This window comes from Diabrotica virgifera, chromosome 3, assembly GCF_917563875.1.
Source record: "Diabrotica virgifera virgifera chromosome 3, PGI_DIABVI_V3a".
Lineage (NCBI taxonomy): Eukaryota > Metazoa > Arthropoda > Insecta > Coleoptera > Chrysomelidae > Diabrotica > Diabrotica virgifera.
This window is the reverse complement of record NC_065445.1, coordinates 99,477,350-99,494,520: the sequence shown is the minus strand read 5'-3', so window position 1 is coordinate 99,494,520 and position 17,171 is coordinate 99,477,350. Positions and strand designations below refer to the sequence as shown.

The window sequence follows — 17,171 nt, the reverse complement described above, 5'->3', positions numbered from 1 at the left end:
TATCCGCATATCAGCCATGAATATGCGTTCACTACTCTACATCAAGAAATTTACTTTCCAATGGCTCTGTCACTGAATATATCAGCAAGTATAGGAAAACCTATTTAAAACTTATAAAATCAGCTAAAAAATCGTACTATCAAAATTGTCTGAGAAGCTCTAAAAGTGTTGCAAAAGAAACTTAGTCCATAATAAAGGATCTTCGAAATAAAATTCACCCAGCTTAAACATTTTTCCTTTCAGACCCTGGAAATCTAAATGAATACTTTGTTAATGTGAGTAAAAATATAACATCAACAGCTTCGTGCAATTGTACTTGAGACATTGTGTCAGGTGAGGTGTTTGAAAATTTGAGTAACTTGATTCTGGGGTGTGAATTTCTAAAACTTTTAAGTGTGGTTTTTAACCGTTGAGAAAAATTATTTATTTAGTGTTGTGTTTATAATTTAATATATGTTTTAAAATGAGTTTTGTTTTATTTTTTGAGAAAAAATTAAAAATACAGCATACTTACAGTACTTTTTTTGAAATGCTATTTTCCAAAGTTTATAAAATTTCTTACGCTCGATTTTATATTAATAAAGTTAAAGTGGACTTTAAATTTAAAGTTTTCTTTAACTGTAACAATTGCTTTTTTTAAGGTAACACACACTTTAACTTTATTATGAAATCGAGAGTTAGTCAAAATTCTAAATGCTCAGTAAATAATAACAACAATTAGGTACTTGTATTGAAAACAACATATTTTGTAATTTGAAAAAAAAAACAACATATTTGCAACATAGATAACAAAACAACATGCTTTGTTACGTATTTTAAAAAACTCCATCATGCATGCTCCATGAGAAAAGAAAATATAAAACTAATTTCATCCTTATTATGTCTCAGATGGCGTAGCTACCTACCTACATACAATTTGTATTGTTTTATCAAAAAACAAGCATTTACATACTCTGCAAATTGTATATTTTTTCTTTGCATTTACATATGAAAAAACCGCGGTATTTATCTTGAACTTTTTTTGAACAAGGTGCAATACTTAGGTAATATTATTATTAATAAAACAAAGTATATTAAAATACAATGTTAAAAACTTTAATAATATTAGCAATATTTAAAAACTTCAATATATTATATTATAGTATACATATTATGAATCAGTAGAAACGATTATATTTAAATTTGGTAAATTATAACTCCAATCGACCAGAGCACGACCACACAACCCAAAACACAAGTACGCAAATATGGTTGTGTGAAGCGTGACTCGAAGCCGTGCAATTTACGAGACTCGCTCGATCTGTAGATCCTTGTGTCCTCATCTCGCCAATTAATGATTCTTTTGAGAAAGGTAAATTTCCAGAGTACCTAAAGACAGCTATCATTATTCCTCTTCATAAGGGTGGTGAAAAATCTAATTCCTGCAAGTATATACCTATTGCATTACTACCGGTACTCCAAAATTATTGAGAGACTCATAAAAGCATGACTTATGTCTTTTCTTGTTAAAAACAACATTTTATTACAAAAGTTCGGCTTTTTAAATAATAAATGTACTGCTGATGCCATGTTTTCTGTACTACATGAGGTTTATCAAGCACTGAGCAATAATCTTCACACTGCCACTGTTTTTTGTGACTATGCCAAAGCTTTTGATTGTGTAAATCATGAAATTTTGATAAAAATAACTAAATTTATATGGAATTCGAAGAATTTCTTTGAATTGGTTTCAATCTTACTTGGATAGTTGGAAACAACTGGTTAGAGCAAATAATACAGACTTTAGTCTCCAAAATATTGTATGTGGGGTCCTCTACAAACCACAAGGTTCAGTATCAGGTCCTCTACTTTTCCTTACGTTTATTAATGACATCCCTAGTTTAAAAATTAATGGAAAAAATTTTCTTTTTGCTGATGATACCAGTATTACTTGGAGCAACTCAAATATTGCTACTATACCTTCTGATCTACTCACGATAAAAACCTGGTCCGATTCTAATTTACCTTTTTTTAACATAAAACAGTAGCATTATCCTATACAGGAGCTCGTCAATCTTTACCTCTTAACACATTCACAGACACAACTGCATATGAAGCCACTTACTCCATAAGATGTGTCTACATCTAAAGTGTGTCTGTGAATGTGTTAATAACAGCCAGATCAGTATCGTTGATTCTGTAAAGTTTCTTGGTATTTTTTTTAGATAGCAATCTTAAGGGTTAAAAGGGTCTAAAGGGATAAACATTCACTGAAAGCGATATTATCTTTAATACCCGTGGTGCCTTCAACATTTAATGTCTTACTAAATTATTCTTTATAGGCAAAAAAAGTTAAGGAATTTTGAATTAATTAGTTTTTAAATAAGTACATTTACCAGCAACAGTTGTAACGTAATTGTGTCAACTCGACAGTATTTAACTAGTTATTTGAATTTAATACCCTAGCTAGGGCATTATTTTTCAAAATAAATATTGCAAAATAACGCCCTAGGGCATTATAATATAACTTACTTTGAAATCATGTACAGTGGAACCTCGATTATCCGTCTCTCCATTAACCATCACCTCTGTTAACCGTCAGGGTACATACAGAAGTTGTATTGAGTTATACATTAGCAATCATTTAAATGCAAAAAAATAAAAAAAAAGGTAATTTGATTTGTGATGAGGACACAAACGGCTATCCATTGCTGACAGATAAAGAACTCATTGAAATGGCAACAAAGGCGGACCAAACCTATTCGGAAGCTGACACAGTAGCTATATTGATGCTTGGACACAAGGAAGCTTGACTGTAGCTATATTGATGAACCTATTGTAACTGACAAAGATTTGCGTAAATAATCTAGAGAAGCTGCATCGCATATGCAATAATTCATCGAGTGGTATTCTCAACAAGAAGAAGCCAATAAAGTAGATTGCATGATCTTATGCCTTATGCCGATTAAGAAATTCAGCCGTCGCAAAATATGAAGCAGCAGTAAAACAAACACAAATTTCAGAATATTTTAAATTGATTCGATTGTATGAACACAAATCCCTCTTATATTGTCAAACAAACCATACAAATGAAATTTGAGAGTTGTACTATGAATTTTTATTTTTTTTTAATGTTCTGTTAACCGTCTTTTCGATTATCCGTCATACCCTTGGTCCGGTGCCCTGACAGATAATCGAGGTTCTACTTTAATAATATTAATGTCCGACTCGTATATTATTTGACAAATAATGACATGATTTTGAAGTCAGTTTGATAAATAATGACATGATTTCGAAGTCAGTTAAGTATGATATAATGCCCTAGGCTCTAGGGCATTATTTTGAAAAATTACGCCCTAGGGTATTAAATTTAAATAACTAGTTAAATACTGTCAAGTTGACAAATAACAACCCAAGTAAAACTATGGTTACCACAATTACGTTACGACTATTGCTGGTAAATGTACTTATTTGAAAACTAATTAATTCAAAATTCCTTCAATTTTTTGCCTATAAAAAATAATTTAGTCGGACATTAAATGTTGAAGGCACCACGGATATTAACGATAATATCGCTTTCAGTCAACTTATATCCCTCAGGCCAAAGGCCCTCGGTATATACACCATTGACCTCAAGTGTTATTATCCTTATAATACCCTTGGTACCTTAACTATAATCTCACAATCAGCCCATAGAAGGTGTCAAACAAATAAAATATTTGGGAATCATACTTGATAATTTATTAACAATTAAACGATTACTTTATTGATTACAGTTAATTTATTTAATGGAAATTAAGGTAATAATAATAATAATGTTTATTCAAAAATAATCAAATATAAAATCTTCCTGAGACTAAAAACATATTTAAGTGTATAATTAATAAGAATTAACATAGGAAGCCACAAGGAAATAAATCTGCACGTAGCTATAGCCCAAAGTAACTCCTGTTATTTATCCAAATCTTTACTAGTCAAACACATTTGTTTTGAAATTCCAGCAGTTTCTTCTTTTTATACCTTTTAAATATCTGGTGGTTGTTCCTAAAACAAAGACATAAATAAAAATTCTACATTGTGTACCATAAAAAAATCATAAAAATGTGGAAAGTATCACAAGAATAAAGAAAAGTCCCAGATATAAAATTCACTATTAAAATAAAAATAGTAAATAATTATTTATATCTGACACTTTTCTTATTGGAACTTCTTTCTGGTAACATCCTTAATCTCTGACTTTTACAATTTATAAGACAAGAGATGATGAATAAAGAAAGGGAAAAGGACTCTGCAGTATACAGTTACATTCTGCTTTCATTAATCTAGAAAAAAGATCAGAAAGATAATTCAAAGTCCGAAATTGTAAAAGTCAAAAAGAGATTAAGGATGTACCAGAAAGGGTACAAAGAAAAGTTTCAGATTTAAATAATTATTTACTATTTTAATAGTGAATTTTGTATCTGGGACTTTTCTCTTTTCTTTAAGAGATATCGCTGAAGCATCCTAATACAGTGGAACCCCGTTAACTCGGATTAATTGGGACCGCGGCCGATCCGGGTTATCGAAAATCCGGGTTAGCCGGAAAAAATGGTAAAAATTAATAAAACATGATATGCTTACAGATAAACTCCGTTATAATTGTCACACAGACACTGGTAAACCACGTTCGCATTCCACACAAAACCACACATACAAAGCGTCGTCAAAAGTCTCATTCTTAGCTTTATTAGCTTTGCACCGATTAAACTGTCTTTTGTTATCATTTTGAAAAAAAAATTCTTCGATTTTAGTTCTATTTTTCTTCCAATCCGATACTGTAGATGTACCGACACCATAATATAATGCTGCAAGATTCACCTTTATCAATTCTACTTAATGCTTCTAGTTTCTTTTCCATTGTCACTACAACATTTTTACGTTTAGTTGCCCTTATAGACAAAAGACACACAAACACAAAATCTGAATAAATTTACGAACGATTACAAAACGGAAGCGAACAATAATACGACTTTACTACACACAATACCGTCTCTGATGTTATGTTATTTAATACCAGTGATGACTAAGACCATTGTTAAAAAAAGAATTTTAATAGTCTTTTCTAAACAATGCTAACACAGACAGTTTCAAAAAAATAAAGGATAACACAGGTTCCTGTTGTTTTCGACAATGAATGTGGTGTACCATGAGTCATTTTTACTATGCTATATGTAGTTCAATCCGGTTCCATTATCTCTCAAATATTATATTACATAGAGTTGGTACAAAACCTCGTGAACCTTGAAAATGCGTATGTATAACCAAAATAAAATGAAGCCAAAAACATACGACTATTTTATTTGCTGCGAATTGCGCGACAGGGTCCCATCTGCACCCTGATATTTTCAGGAATGTCAGATTCATCAATCGTTTCGTTCGTATATTGACGTCACCAAATGAATGAATTAGGTTCACGAGATTTTGTAACAGCAATACATTTTTATTGTTGAAATCTTTGTCTGATAAAAATCGGTCCGGGTTAGCCGGAGTTCCGGGTTATCGGGGGTCGACTTATCGGGGTTCCACTGTAGTAGATAACTATTTTTGAAATTCCACTTAAATAGACAATTTGATTTCGTTTTGATTCAGAGGTGTGCAGGCAGCTCCACTGGGGACGCCGTAAGGCAGAAACAACTGTCTGGAGATTGTGTATCGCCTCTGGATCGAAAGGAAACATAAACTGTCTCTTCACTATCACAAGAGTATTTTAATATTTTTATTGAATAAAAGTAGTCAAAAAAAAAGGACTAGTTGGTGGAGCGAAGAGATAAAAATAGCTGTGAAAGAAAAGAAAGTACCATGGAGAGCTTATCTAGAAAATAACAGTTAATAAGCAAGGAAGCTTGTGAAAGAAAAAGTTAAAAAAGCTAAATTGGAACAGTGGGAGAGATTTGGAGAAAAGATGGAGCAAGACAGTAGTAGGACAAACCAAAAATTGTTCTATTAAGGTCTGAAAAAATGAGAGGTAAATCAGGTAGTACTGTCGTGCAAATAAAAAAAAATAAAATGGAGAAACACTTACCCAACCACAAGATATAGTTAATAGATGGAGTAAATATTCCAAAGAGTTGAGTAATGAAATAACAATGGAAGAATTAACGGAAGCCATTGCAAAAATGAAAAATGGTAGTGGCAGGAATAGATAATATCAAAACACGATTGTTGAAATATATGGGGGAATCTGCATTACACTACTTACACAAATTACTGATAACAATTTGGAAACAGAAACGCATCCCAGAAGATTGGGCAACAGCAGTAATGGCTCTTCTGGTAAAGAAGGGAGGTAAAAAAGTAATGTTCAAATTATCGAGGTATTTTCATGCTAAGTGTACTGGCTAAGATTTATGAATGAACACTGGAGATGAGACTGAGAAAGAAAGTGGAACATCAACTAGACGATGCACAAAAAGGTTTCTGACCGGGCACAGTGTCCAAGATCATATCTTTACTATAAGACAATGGAAAAAGCCTTTGACAAGGTACCCGGACATCACATTTGGAAAGGGCTTGAACTGTTCGATGTTGGAGGAGAACTAATTGATGCAAGTAAAATTTATGTACTGGAACATTGTGCGAGCATTAAACTGTGAATCAAACAAATTTGCTAATACACAAGGAGTAAGGCAAGGTGGAGTTTTAAGCTCACTGCTATTCATTATATTATATATATGAATGAACCAATAAAAAAAATGCAGTAGAGTCCCGAAAATTAGATTTAGGTTACCATTGATTAAAAAGTATAACTCTGAGTAAATGTGTATCTGCAGATGACATTGCATTGATACCAAGTTCAGAGAAATCTTTACAAAGCAACCTAAATTTATAGACGAGAGAACTTGCAGACAAAGGAATGAAAATAAAATTAGCAAAGACTAAAACTTTACTTATTTCCAAGACACTGAGAGAAATCCATATAAACCTAGACGGAAATTTAGTAGAACATATGAATGATTTTGAATATTTATAAACTATAATAGACAAAAAATGCAAAAAAAATGAACAACACAATTGCTAAAACATCACGATTATATCACTCCCTCACTACAGGTTTCATTAGCAAAAGAGAAATTAGTGAGAAGACAAAAGGGACAGTATATTATATACCTCCCTTCTCTGCTTCATGGAAGTGAAACATGGCTGGCTTTCCTAATAATTAAGCTTGAATTATCACATCTTTATTATTATTGTAGACATTTAAAATCCTTATTAATTGAATTACATTAAACTTACCACTTATAAAATGTTTACTTTTCATATTTTAATTTTAGTTCCCTTATATCTGTTCTTCTTGTGGCTTTTATCCATTGTCCCCGGCTTTGTTTGGATAATTCATTTAAATGTATTGCATGGGGAGCCTTGGGAACAGTACAAAATAAGACTTTTCCCTGTCTGCCCTACTCCCACAATTTACAACAATACAAGTTACATGTATAAGCTTCCCAAGAAAGAAAAACTGATAACTGCTATGGACTAATTCAGTTCTGTAGGCGATAAACTACTTTATATTTGATTTGCTGCACACAATTTCGCTGCACAATCGACAATAAAAACAAACAGGATATTCTTTACAAATGTAAATATTAGGATTAGGTTATGTTATGTTATGTGCCCCCAGTTAGGCCATATTCGGAAGTTCCTTGTCCCTTTGCTTGATTGGCACACCGATAATTTTCGTTTAATACTGTCCGCTGTCATGAGCCGCTGTCACATCCGCTGTCATTTTACACTCAAATGTCCATAGAATTTCGTACACTTACACTCAAAAGTGTAACACTAAAAAACAAAGGAACAGACCTAATATCTGTTGCTGAGAGCAACGCCGACCGTGGCAGAAATATTATTGTTCCTAAAGCAGTAAATACTACTAGATGGTCATCTAGAAGTGATGCCGCAGAAGCACGAGGTATACGTTATAATCAGATTAAAGAAGCATAATCCAAAATTTCAGAAGACGATGAGGAACAAGTTAGAACTCGTAACAATGCGAATGGTTTGTATAATCGAATGTGTTTACAGGAAACAGGAATATTTGCAATATTTTGGAATGAAATCTTAGAGAGGACAAACAGCACAATACGTATTCTCCAATATCCAAATATTGACTTTAATTTAGGAGTGGCGGCACTTAGATCACTTAACGAATTTATGTTCTTTTAAGGAATATTCGACTGACTCCACTGGATTATGGAACATCTCTAGAGACTAAAATGACAAAATCAGATAAATTTAGGACTCAAAATTTTATCGCTATTATAGATCACTTCATTTCGTCTTTAAGTCAGAGGGTTTCTGCATATGAATCCATTCATTCCAATTTTGGATTTTTACATCATTTGGAAAATTTAACTCCCAATGAAATTGAAGCTCACTCACTGAAGCTTACCGACTTGTACAACAATAATTTAGTTGAACACCTAGGTGACGAACTGGTATAATTTGTAGAATTAAAGAGCTTCAAATGTACCGACTGATAAAAGAAAAGAATGTGAATGATGCGTTTCCAAACGTTGAGGTGACACTTCGTTTATATTTAGTTCTGATGCTTTCTAACTGCAGTGGAGAGAGATCATTCTCAAAACTTAAGTTAATTAAAAATCGACTTCGGTCTATGATGAGCCAAGAGCGTTTGAATCATCCCCCTATAATAATGAGCATTGAACACGATGTTTTAAAATAATCTAGACATGTCCGACATAATCAAGGAATTTTAATTAAAAAATCTCGAAAAGTACCGTGACTTTAACCATGCATCTTAACTATGTTTATTTTTAATATTTTACTGTAACAAGATAAAGCCCCTGTATTTTTTATTACATATTTAAAAATATATTGATAAAAGTTGATCAACATTTTTTTAATATTGTTCTGAAGCTATTTGTTTGTGGCATTTATGTAATTTACTATTCTAACTGGGAAATAAGCTACAATTTAACTTGAAAAATGAATTTACTAACGTTTCGGCTTTCACTTCGGACGTCATTATCAAGATACAAAATATTAATTTTATATAAATAAGTACATTAATATTTTGCATTTTGATAACGACGTCCGAAATGGAAGTCGAAATGTCAATAATTTTATCGTGGCTGCAAGGATCAAGCAATCCAAAGCCAATAAGAAAAGAAAGAAAATAATTTTTCAAGTTAAATTGTGGCTTATTTCCCAGTTAGAATAGTATTTTTTTTAATTTCTAAAAGGGAAAACCCTGTAGTTGACTTTGTAGGTAACATAGTTATAACAACACTTTTTTTTAATGGCAGGATGTAGGGCCCCACACCAATTCTGCCCAGGAGCCTTACATCCGGCTACTGCCTTACATACGACTATGGTTATTAGAAACCCAAACAAATTCAAACGGATTCATGTGGATGTCATTTTAAAAATAGAAGAAATATTTTTTAATCTAGGTACGTACGTAGTTTTAATAGTAATCCTAATCAGTGTCTTTCATAAAGCATCGCTTTGGTTTGACAAGCTTTTTACTAACCAGGTTTCCCAAAATATAATATATTTTGAGGAACCTGGATGGAACCTGGTTAGTGAAAAGCTTGTCAAACCAGTATATTATAGTTTCCGGAAAAAACAGTTTAAATAACTGTGCAGGCTACGCAATTATTTTTCATAGTTTAACATCTTTCTTCTTTCTTCACTACATCTACATCTTTCTTCACTAGTCAAATTAATAAAAAAACGCCATAGAGAGCATCAATAAAGGAAGGGTGCAGGGTGGGGAGCAATGAAATTCTCTGTTATGCAAACGATGCAATAATAATAGCTTTCAAAACTAGTTCACAGACTTTAATACAAGAGCGAAAGAATTTAGCATGGCGATTCGATTTCAATTTAAAAAACTAGTGACGGTACTGACAATAGTAATCAGTAGAAATCAGAAATCTCTAATTTACCAGTATAATGCCTCCTCTACACCCGATGTATCATCGCGAGCTGACGACACATCTCTAGGTACACATCTGTAAATCGTTCAGTCTGTATTAATTCTCAAGAGACGCAATATCTACTTTGAATTCACTGCGAGAACTTATGCCTCGTAGAAGTCAGAGTTCAGATGTGTGGAGAGGCATCGTACGTTCGCACCGAAACCCTTTGATCTGTGCTGCAAAAACCGACAATAAGCGAATATTTCGCGGACGCGTCCGCCTACGTGATATATAAACAACAAACGATCAAAGTACCCCATCTATGAAGTCACCAAGATTAACAGGGGGAAAACAGGTAAACCGCGGCGTCGACGTTGGCAAACCGCCTTATATGAACAAGGCCTAAGACCAGTATAAGCAGTGGCGGCTCGTGAGTTTTACAATAGGGGAGGCTCTAACTATAAAAAATCTAGACAAATTTGCACTAGCAAAAAAATGCACCAAAAATGTAATTTAAGGCTTCATTTGTTTTTGACCATTTTTATTTACATTTCACCTTACGGGGACCCTCCCTCTTACCGCATGCTTGCATTGATAACTGAGATGTAGGATAGCTTTTGTAATTAATAATAATAATATTGTTAGAATTATTGATACTAAAAGAACTTTATAAAAACAGGATTAAATCTAAACTTAACGAAATTTTACTATCTAGTAACTATTTCCTCCTAATCAAATCCTATTTATCAAATAGATATTTCTCTGTAAAATTCAAAGACCAACAATCCAGCCTCTGTCCTATTAACTCCGCAGTTCCGCAAGGTAGTGTTCTCGGGCCGCTGCTTTTCTCACTCTACACAGTCGATATACCAGAGTCTCATAATACTACGATCGCTTTCTTTGCTGATGACGTAGCAATATTAGCTGTAAATGAAGATCCCATACAAGCCTCACAAGACCTGCAACACTATCTGGACATACTCAGTGAATGGTACACAAAATGGCGAACAAAAGTAAACAAAACAAAATCATCTCAAATAACGTTTACCAACCGCCACAACACATGACCACATGTAAGAATGGAAAATGTACGAATACCAACAGGAGCAGACGCTAAATACCTTGGCCTCCATCTTGACCAACATCTTACTTGGAAGAAACATATCCAGACCAAAAGAAGACAGATAGACTTGAAAATTCGCCAAATGTATTGGCTCCTTGGGCGCAGATCAAAACTCAATATCCAAAACAAAATTCTTATGTACAAAGCAATACTCAAACCTATTTGGTACTACGGACTACACCTCTGGGGCTGTGCAAAGTCAACATCACTGAATATCATGCAAAGATTTCAGTCTAAAGTTCTAAGATCAATAGTGGATGCACCATGGTACGTAAGTAATCAAACACTTCACGAAGACTTAAATATACCTTTCATCAGAGAAGAAATCCATCGAGCCACGGAGTCACAAAATGAGCGTACCATCCACCATGAAAATGAGTTAGTAAGGGAATTATTCCATAATGGCCTTGCCATAAGGAGACTAGATAAAACCTTGCCTCAGATCCTATTTTAAAACTTAAACATAAATAGAATAAGATGAGACATCATTGGAAGTCTCTTCTTCATGCCCAAAAACATGGAACAAATTTACTTAATACTCTTTTAATGATGTAGATTGTAAATAAACATAATTACATAAAAAAATATTCTTTTAAAAACTCTTATTCTATTGGTGATTTTTTTCTTTACAAAAATCGTCAAATAAACCTTTTATATAATATTCATTACTCGTGTTCATGGATATATTCAACGGTTTGTTATTTTCACTACTGTCAATTTTGAAATATTTCATGTTTCATTTCATTATTTCATGCATGCGATAGTGTTTAATTAGAAATGAAAAAAACTTAGTAAGTTGTTTAAGCCCATTTTATCTATTACTCGTATTGTGAAAATGTGTCGCAAACGTATAAAATCGAAAGTATATTTAAAAAATATAATTTAATGTTTTGATTATTTTAGTACTGTTCGAAAAAATGCTGGAAAAGTTTCAACAGTCGTTAATAGACCAGTTTATGAACTAGATACTTTAAATAAAGATTTTGAATATGAAATGCCTCATAAAACAAGTAAGTTTTATTTATACGGTCCATATCATTTTCTTTTTCTTCTTTTGCCCTTTAATTCCTCCAATTTTGAACATAGGCTTAACCCAGTTTCCACCATTCGCTTCTGTTTTGTGCTTTCTGTTTCTAGTATGTTCCTCCTATCTTTCTAATGTCATCTCCCCATTTTATCTGAGGTGGTCCTCTTGCTATCTTTCCTGTCCATGGTTTCCATTGTTGAATCGTGTTATTCTACCTATTGTCCGTTTGTTTGGCGTTGTGATCTGCGAAACTCCATTTTAGACTGGCTATACGTATATGTTGTCCTGCGTGACCTGGGTCTTTGACTTTTGTTGTATTTCTTATCCAGTTGTTTTGATTTTGTCTTTTAATTTTACTCCTAACATTGCTCTCTCCATGGCTCTTTGTGTCTTCATTATTTTATCCATGTTTGCTTTAGTCAAGGTCCATGTTTGCATGCGTATGTAAGAATTGGAAGTATGAAGTATGCACTGGCCAAACACTCTTGTTTTTAAGTATTGTTGTATTTGTTTATTCTTTAACACTCATTTTAATTTCCCAAATCATGCCCAGGCTGATCTAACCCTTCTTTTTACCTCCGCTGTTTGGTTTACCTTGCCTATTTATTTTTAATTATTGGTCCCAAAATATATACAGAGAGAGCTGGAATTTGGAATAAATTTAATATCTCAAATACTAATTGTTTTTTTGAAAAATACTCGTCGGCCGTCGGCGTTGATTAGTATTTCAAATTGTCCTTTTTGACATACAATAATAATGTATACAGGGTGTCCCAATTTAGAGATATGACGTCATCGTTGATTTTCTTAAATAGCAACACTGTCATTTTGATAGCTATTTTGATAGGGTATGTAAAGTTATACACAACTACAAAATTTCAAATTTTTACTCCCTACCATTTACAAGATAATAAAAAATAACAAAGTTGTGTCTGTAATTTGGAATAAATTCAATAATTAAAATACTAATTGTTTTTTGAAAAATGGTTAGACAAGTCGATTAGTATTTCAAATTGTCATTTTTGACGTACAATAATAATGTATACAGGGTGTCCCAATTTAGAGATATGACGTCATCGTTGATTTTCTTAAATGGCAACACTGTCATTTTGATAGCTATTTTGATAGAGTTTGTAAAGTTATACACAACTGCAAAATTTCAAATTTTTTTTAGTCACTACCATTTACAAGATAATAAAAAATAACAAACTTATGAAAAACAAGTAATCAAATAATAATTGAATTTAATTAATTCAATTAAGCAAATGCTCATAACGTTGCCCATTGACAATTTGACAATAATTGAGGGCAACATTATGAGTATTTGCTTAATTGAAATAATTAAATTCAATTATTATTTGATTACTGTTTTTCATAAGTTTGTTATTTTTTATTATCTTGTAAATGGTAGGGAATAAAAATTTAAAATTTTGCAGTTGTGTATAACTTTACACACTCTATCAAAATAGCTATCAAAATGACAGTGGTGCCATTTAAGAAAATCAACGATGACGTCATATCTCTAAATTGGGACACCCTGTATACATTATTATTGTACGTCAAAAATGACAATTTGAAATACTAATCGACGGGTCTAAGCATTTTTCAAAAAAACAATTAGTATTTTAATTACTGAATTTATTCCAAATTACAGACATAACTTATTTTTGTTATTTTCTATTATCTTATAAATGGTAGAGAATAAAAATTTGATATTTTGCAATTATGTATAACTTTACGTCATATCTCCAAATTAGGACACCCTGTATACATTATTATTGTATATCAAAAAGGACAATTTAAAATAATAATCGACGGGTCTGAGCATTTTTCAAAAAAAAACAATGAGTATTGGAGATATTGAATTTATTCCAAATTACAGACTCTCTCTGTATAATCATTAGCAGCTTCTATTGTGATTTCCTTTAGTATTATGTACGTTTCTATTTTCTTGTGTGTTTGTCATTGTTTTTGACAAAAAAATAAAGGCAAAAAAGTCCATATCAGTAGGTAGGTAAAAATTGTATTTTTCTATGGATGCTATACAATATGCAACTTCTCTCACTACAGTGGAACCCCGATAAGTCGGCCTCCGACAACCCGGACGTCCGGCTAACCCGGACCGATTTTCAACAGAACAAACAAACATTTTTTCACTTTGACTAAGTTTTTTACCAAGAAATAAACAATACTGTATACAACTGTAAGTAATTAAGATTTACTGTGCATTTGTATTTCATGTTTTTGCATTTATAGTGTGTTTTTGTTTATTATTTATATGTGCTTTATTAATTTTTACCATATTATCCGGCTAACTCGGATTTTCGATAACCCGGATCAGCCGCGGTCCCGATTAATCCGACTTATCGAGGTTCCACTGTACTTACACACATTCAAAACGAACAATTTCTCACGCAGTGGGAAAGTTGGCCATTGCAGTGAGAAATATTTTTTCTCACGGGTTCTCCACACATATGATCGCCGTTTCCATGGTAACATGCACAATACAAACACAATTATTTTTGTCAAACAGAATGTGTTGAAGCAAAACTTACCAGGAGTTACCTCTCAAAACTGTTCCAAGTATAACTGTTAATTATAATTTTAAATAAATAAAGTATATAAATTTTAAAAATATAGAATTCCTAGATGTTTGTGTATTGTATTTCAATTTAGGCATATAATATATCTAAAAGCACTATTTAATTTTGCAGTTTGAACTCTTGACCAAACCGCATCCATAGAAAAAGTACAGTGTACAACACATGAGAAAATGACATATTTCTCCCTCTCTTGATTTGCGGTACTCACCTCGTGTCTCTGCTCGTGCCAACAAACTTCTGCGCTCGTGAGATATATGTCTTTTTTTCTCAGTTGTTGTACAATATACTATTTTTCTTTAGAGAAAAAGAGAAGGTGATTTCTTATTTGATAATAAATTATCATAATTTTTCGCTCTATAATTCATAGTGGGTCTTGGCCTAAGTACTCTAGGATCAATTTCCATTTCTTTATATTCTTTGTCTTGCTTTTCCAATTTCATACTCTAATCTTTTTTCAGATTTTTCATTCAATTTCATTTTTTACGATCTATGTGATTAACAATAAGAAAGACCAATTTTAATCCTCCACCCTTCCCCCTCCCCGCCATCAAAATAGTCAGTTTTCAGTTTTTTTTTAGATAGGATGCAATAAATTTAAAAATTTCAAAAAATTACTCATAACTGAGGTTTTTGCAAAACATGTTTATTTTTTATAGACCCGTAGGTCTAACTAAAAAATATATTATTTTTTAGAAAAAGCGTAAGTATACTTAAAAATTTTTTGGAAATGGCTGCAGGTCTAATTTTTTATTTTGTATATTTTATTAAAAACTAAATTTTTTCAGATATTTCCGTAAGGTGCACCTTAAAAAATTCTAAAAACTGTTTTTTAGGGGATTTTTGGGGCTTTTCCTCATAGACTTCAAAATAGATGAGATTAAGGTTTTTTTATAGGTTACATATAAATTGAAGTAACTAAGTACTTTAGGACATTAAAATATAGGGGAACACGTTCAAACGCTCCAAAACCGTATGCATTTTTTTGGGGTCTTTTTTGGGAGTTAGAATAAATCAGTAATTCTGAAATTATTAAAAATATTATGGTTCACACCAAATAAGATAATTATCTAACAATATTAGCAATATAAAATGGCTTTTTAATTAAATTATTTATATATATTTTCAAAAAAAACCTTTTTACCACATAGTGGTGTAAGGAAATTAAATTAAATTAAATTATTTCAAGGAAGATAAACATCATCAGCTAAACATAGACTATAACTACATTTAATGAGGTTTTTTTAGTTAAAGAAAGATGTGTTGAAGCATGGGAACGAATGAATTATATTGAATGTCTGAAACGAACGTTCCCGATAGTGGTTTGGATACGGGAATACCATTGGAAGTATGACCTTATAGCTGATACTATTAGCGGTATAACAATGGCTGTTTTACATATTCCTCAGGTTAGTAAAATATATTTATACAGTACAGGGTGTCCAGAAACTCTCCCGACAAACGAAGACTGGAGATTCTTGAGATAATTTTAAGACAATTTAACCCAATTCACCTAGTCCGAAAATGCTTCCTAAGGGAGAGAGAGCTCTTTGAAGATGGCGTCTTGGAATTAGTTTTTCTTAAATATCTCCAGAACGCTTCTATTTAGAAAAACGAAAACTGGCACACTTATTTATCTTTTAGATACAAATCAATTACATCAATTATGAATTTCTAGTGCCGGTCATAGGGGCCCGTTCTGGGTAGGGCAACGGTTATTTTATCGTATAACTTTTTTATCTCTAACTTCTAAGCATTGTTTAGTGTGACCAACTCATTTTTGGTCAAATTCGGGACACGGCTGAAAAAAATACCTGAAATCCGGGACTTTTCAATGAAAATCGGGCTTTTTTTAATATAGAATTTTTATGTTGACAATGACGTTTTTTAATGGGGTTAAGCCACGATAATTGATTTTAATGATAATGACGATAATTGAAATACAGAAACACAAAAAAAGTTCACAGTTTGAGTTTTTGTAGAACTATAATAACAAATACCACGATATGCAGTGTTTTGGATGTGGTATTAATATTCTTCTTCTTCTTCAGCCTTCAGAAATCCAACTTTTTACATAGGCCTCCCCCAATTCAATCCAGTGTTGTCTATTTTGCGCCACGTGTTTCCAGTTGTGTCCTCCAAAGTTCTTTATGTCATCAGGCCATCTTATTTGTTACCTTCCTTTGCTTCTTCTTCCTAACCACGGTCTCCATTGTTGTATTTCATGATTCCATCTTTTATATATATCCTTCAGTCGGGCATTGTGTCCTGCGAAGCTCTATTTTAATTTGGCAGCATGTTCTCCTGCGTCTTTTACTTTTTTTTTGTTTGTAATCCATTTATTTGTTTTATCTATAAGCCTCATCACCCCGAGCATTGATCTTAATATTACACTCTCGAAATTGTCGACTTTTTTTCGTCCTACCAATTCAGTTTGATATGCATTCTTAGAAGAATATTCAAAATTTCAAAATAGAATTTTACCAAAACATTGAAAATTCAGATGGCCCGGAAGCCTGGTC

At 32.4% G+C, this 17,171-nt stretch overlaps 2 protein-coding genes across 2 annotated transcripts in view; one reads left to right on the top strand and one right to left on the bottom strand.

Annotated features, from left to right (window-relative positions):
• LOC126881218 (farnesol dehydrogenase-like) overlaps nt 1–17,171 on the bottom strand; it is a 378,698-nt gene that overhangs the window by 173,059 nt on the left and 188,468 nt on the right. The gene's annotated exons all lie outside the window — the stretch shown is intronic.
• LOC126881215 (prestin-like) overlaps nt 11,750–17,171 on the top strand; it is a 111,005-nt gene continuing 105,583 nt past the window's right edge. The window contains exons 1-3 of the mRNA XM_050645326.1: nt 11,750–11,813; nt 11,926–12,032; nt 15,898–16,058. Of these exons, the coding sequence (XP_050501283.1) occupies nt 11,800–11,813; nt 11,926–12,032; nt 15,898–16,058 (282 nt within the window). The 5' untranslated portion in view covers nt 11,750–11,799. The remainder of the gene's footprint in view (nt 11,814–11,925; nt 12,033–15,897; nt 16,059–17,171) is intronic.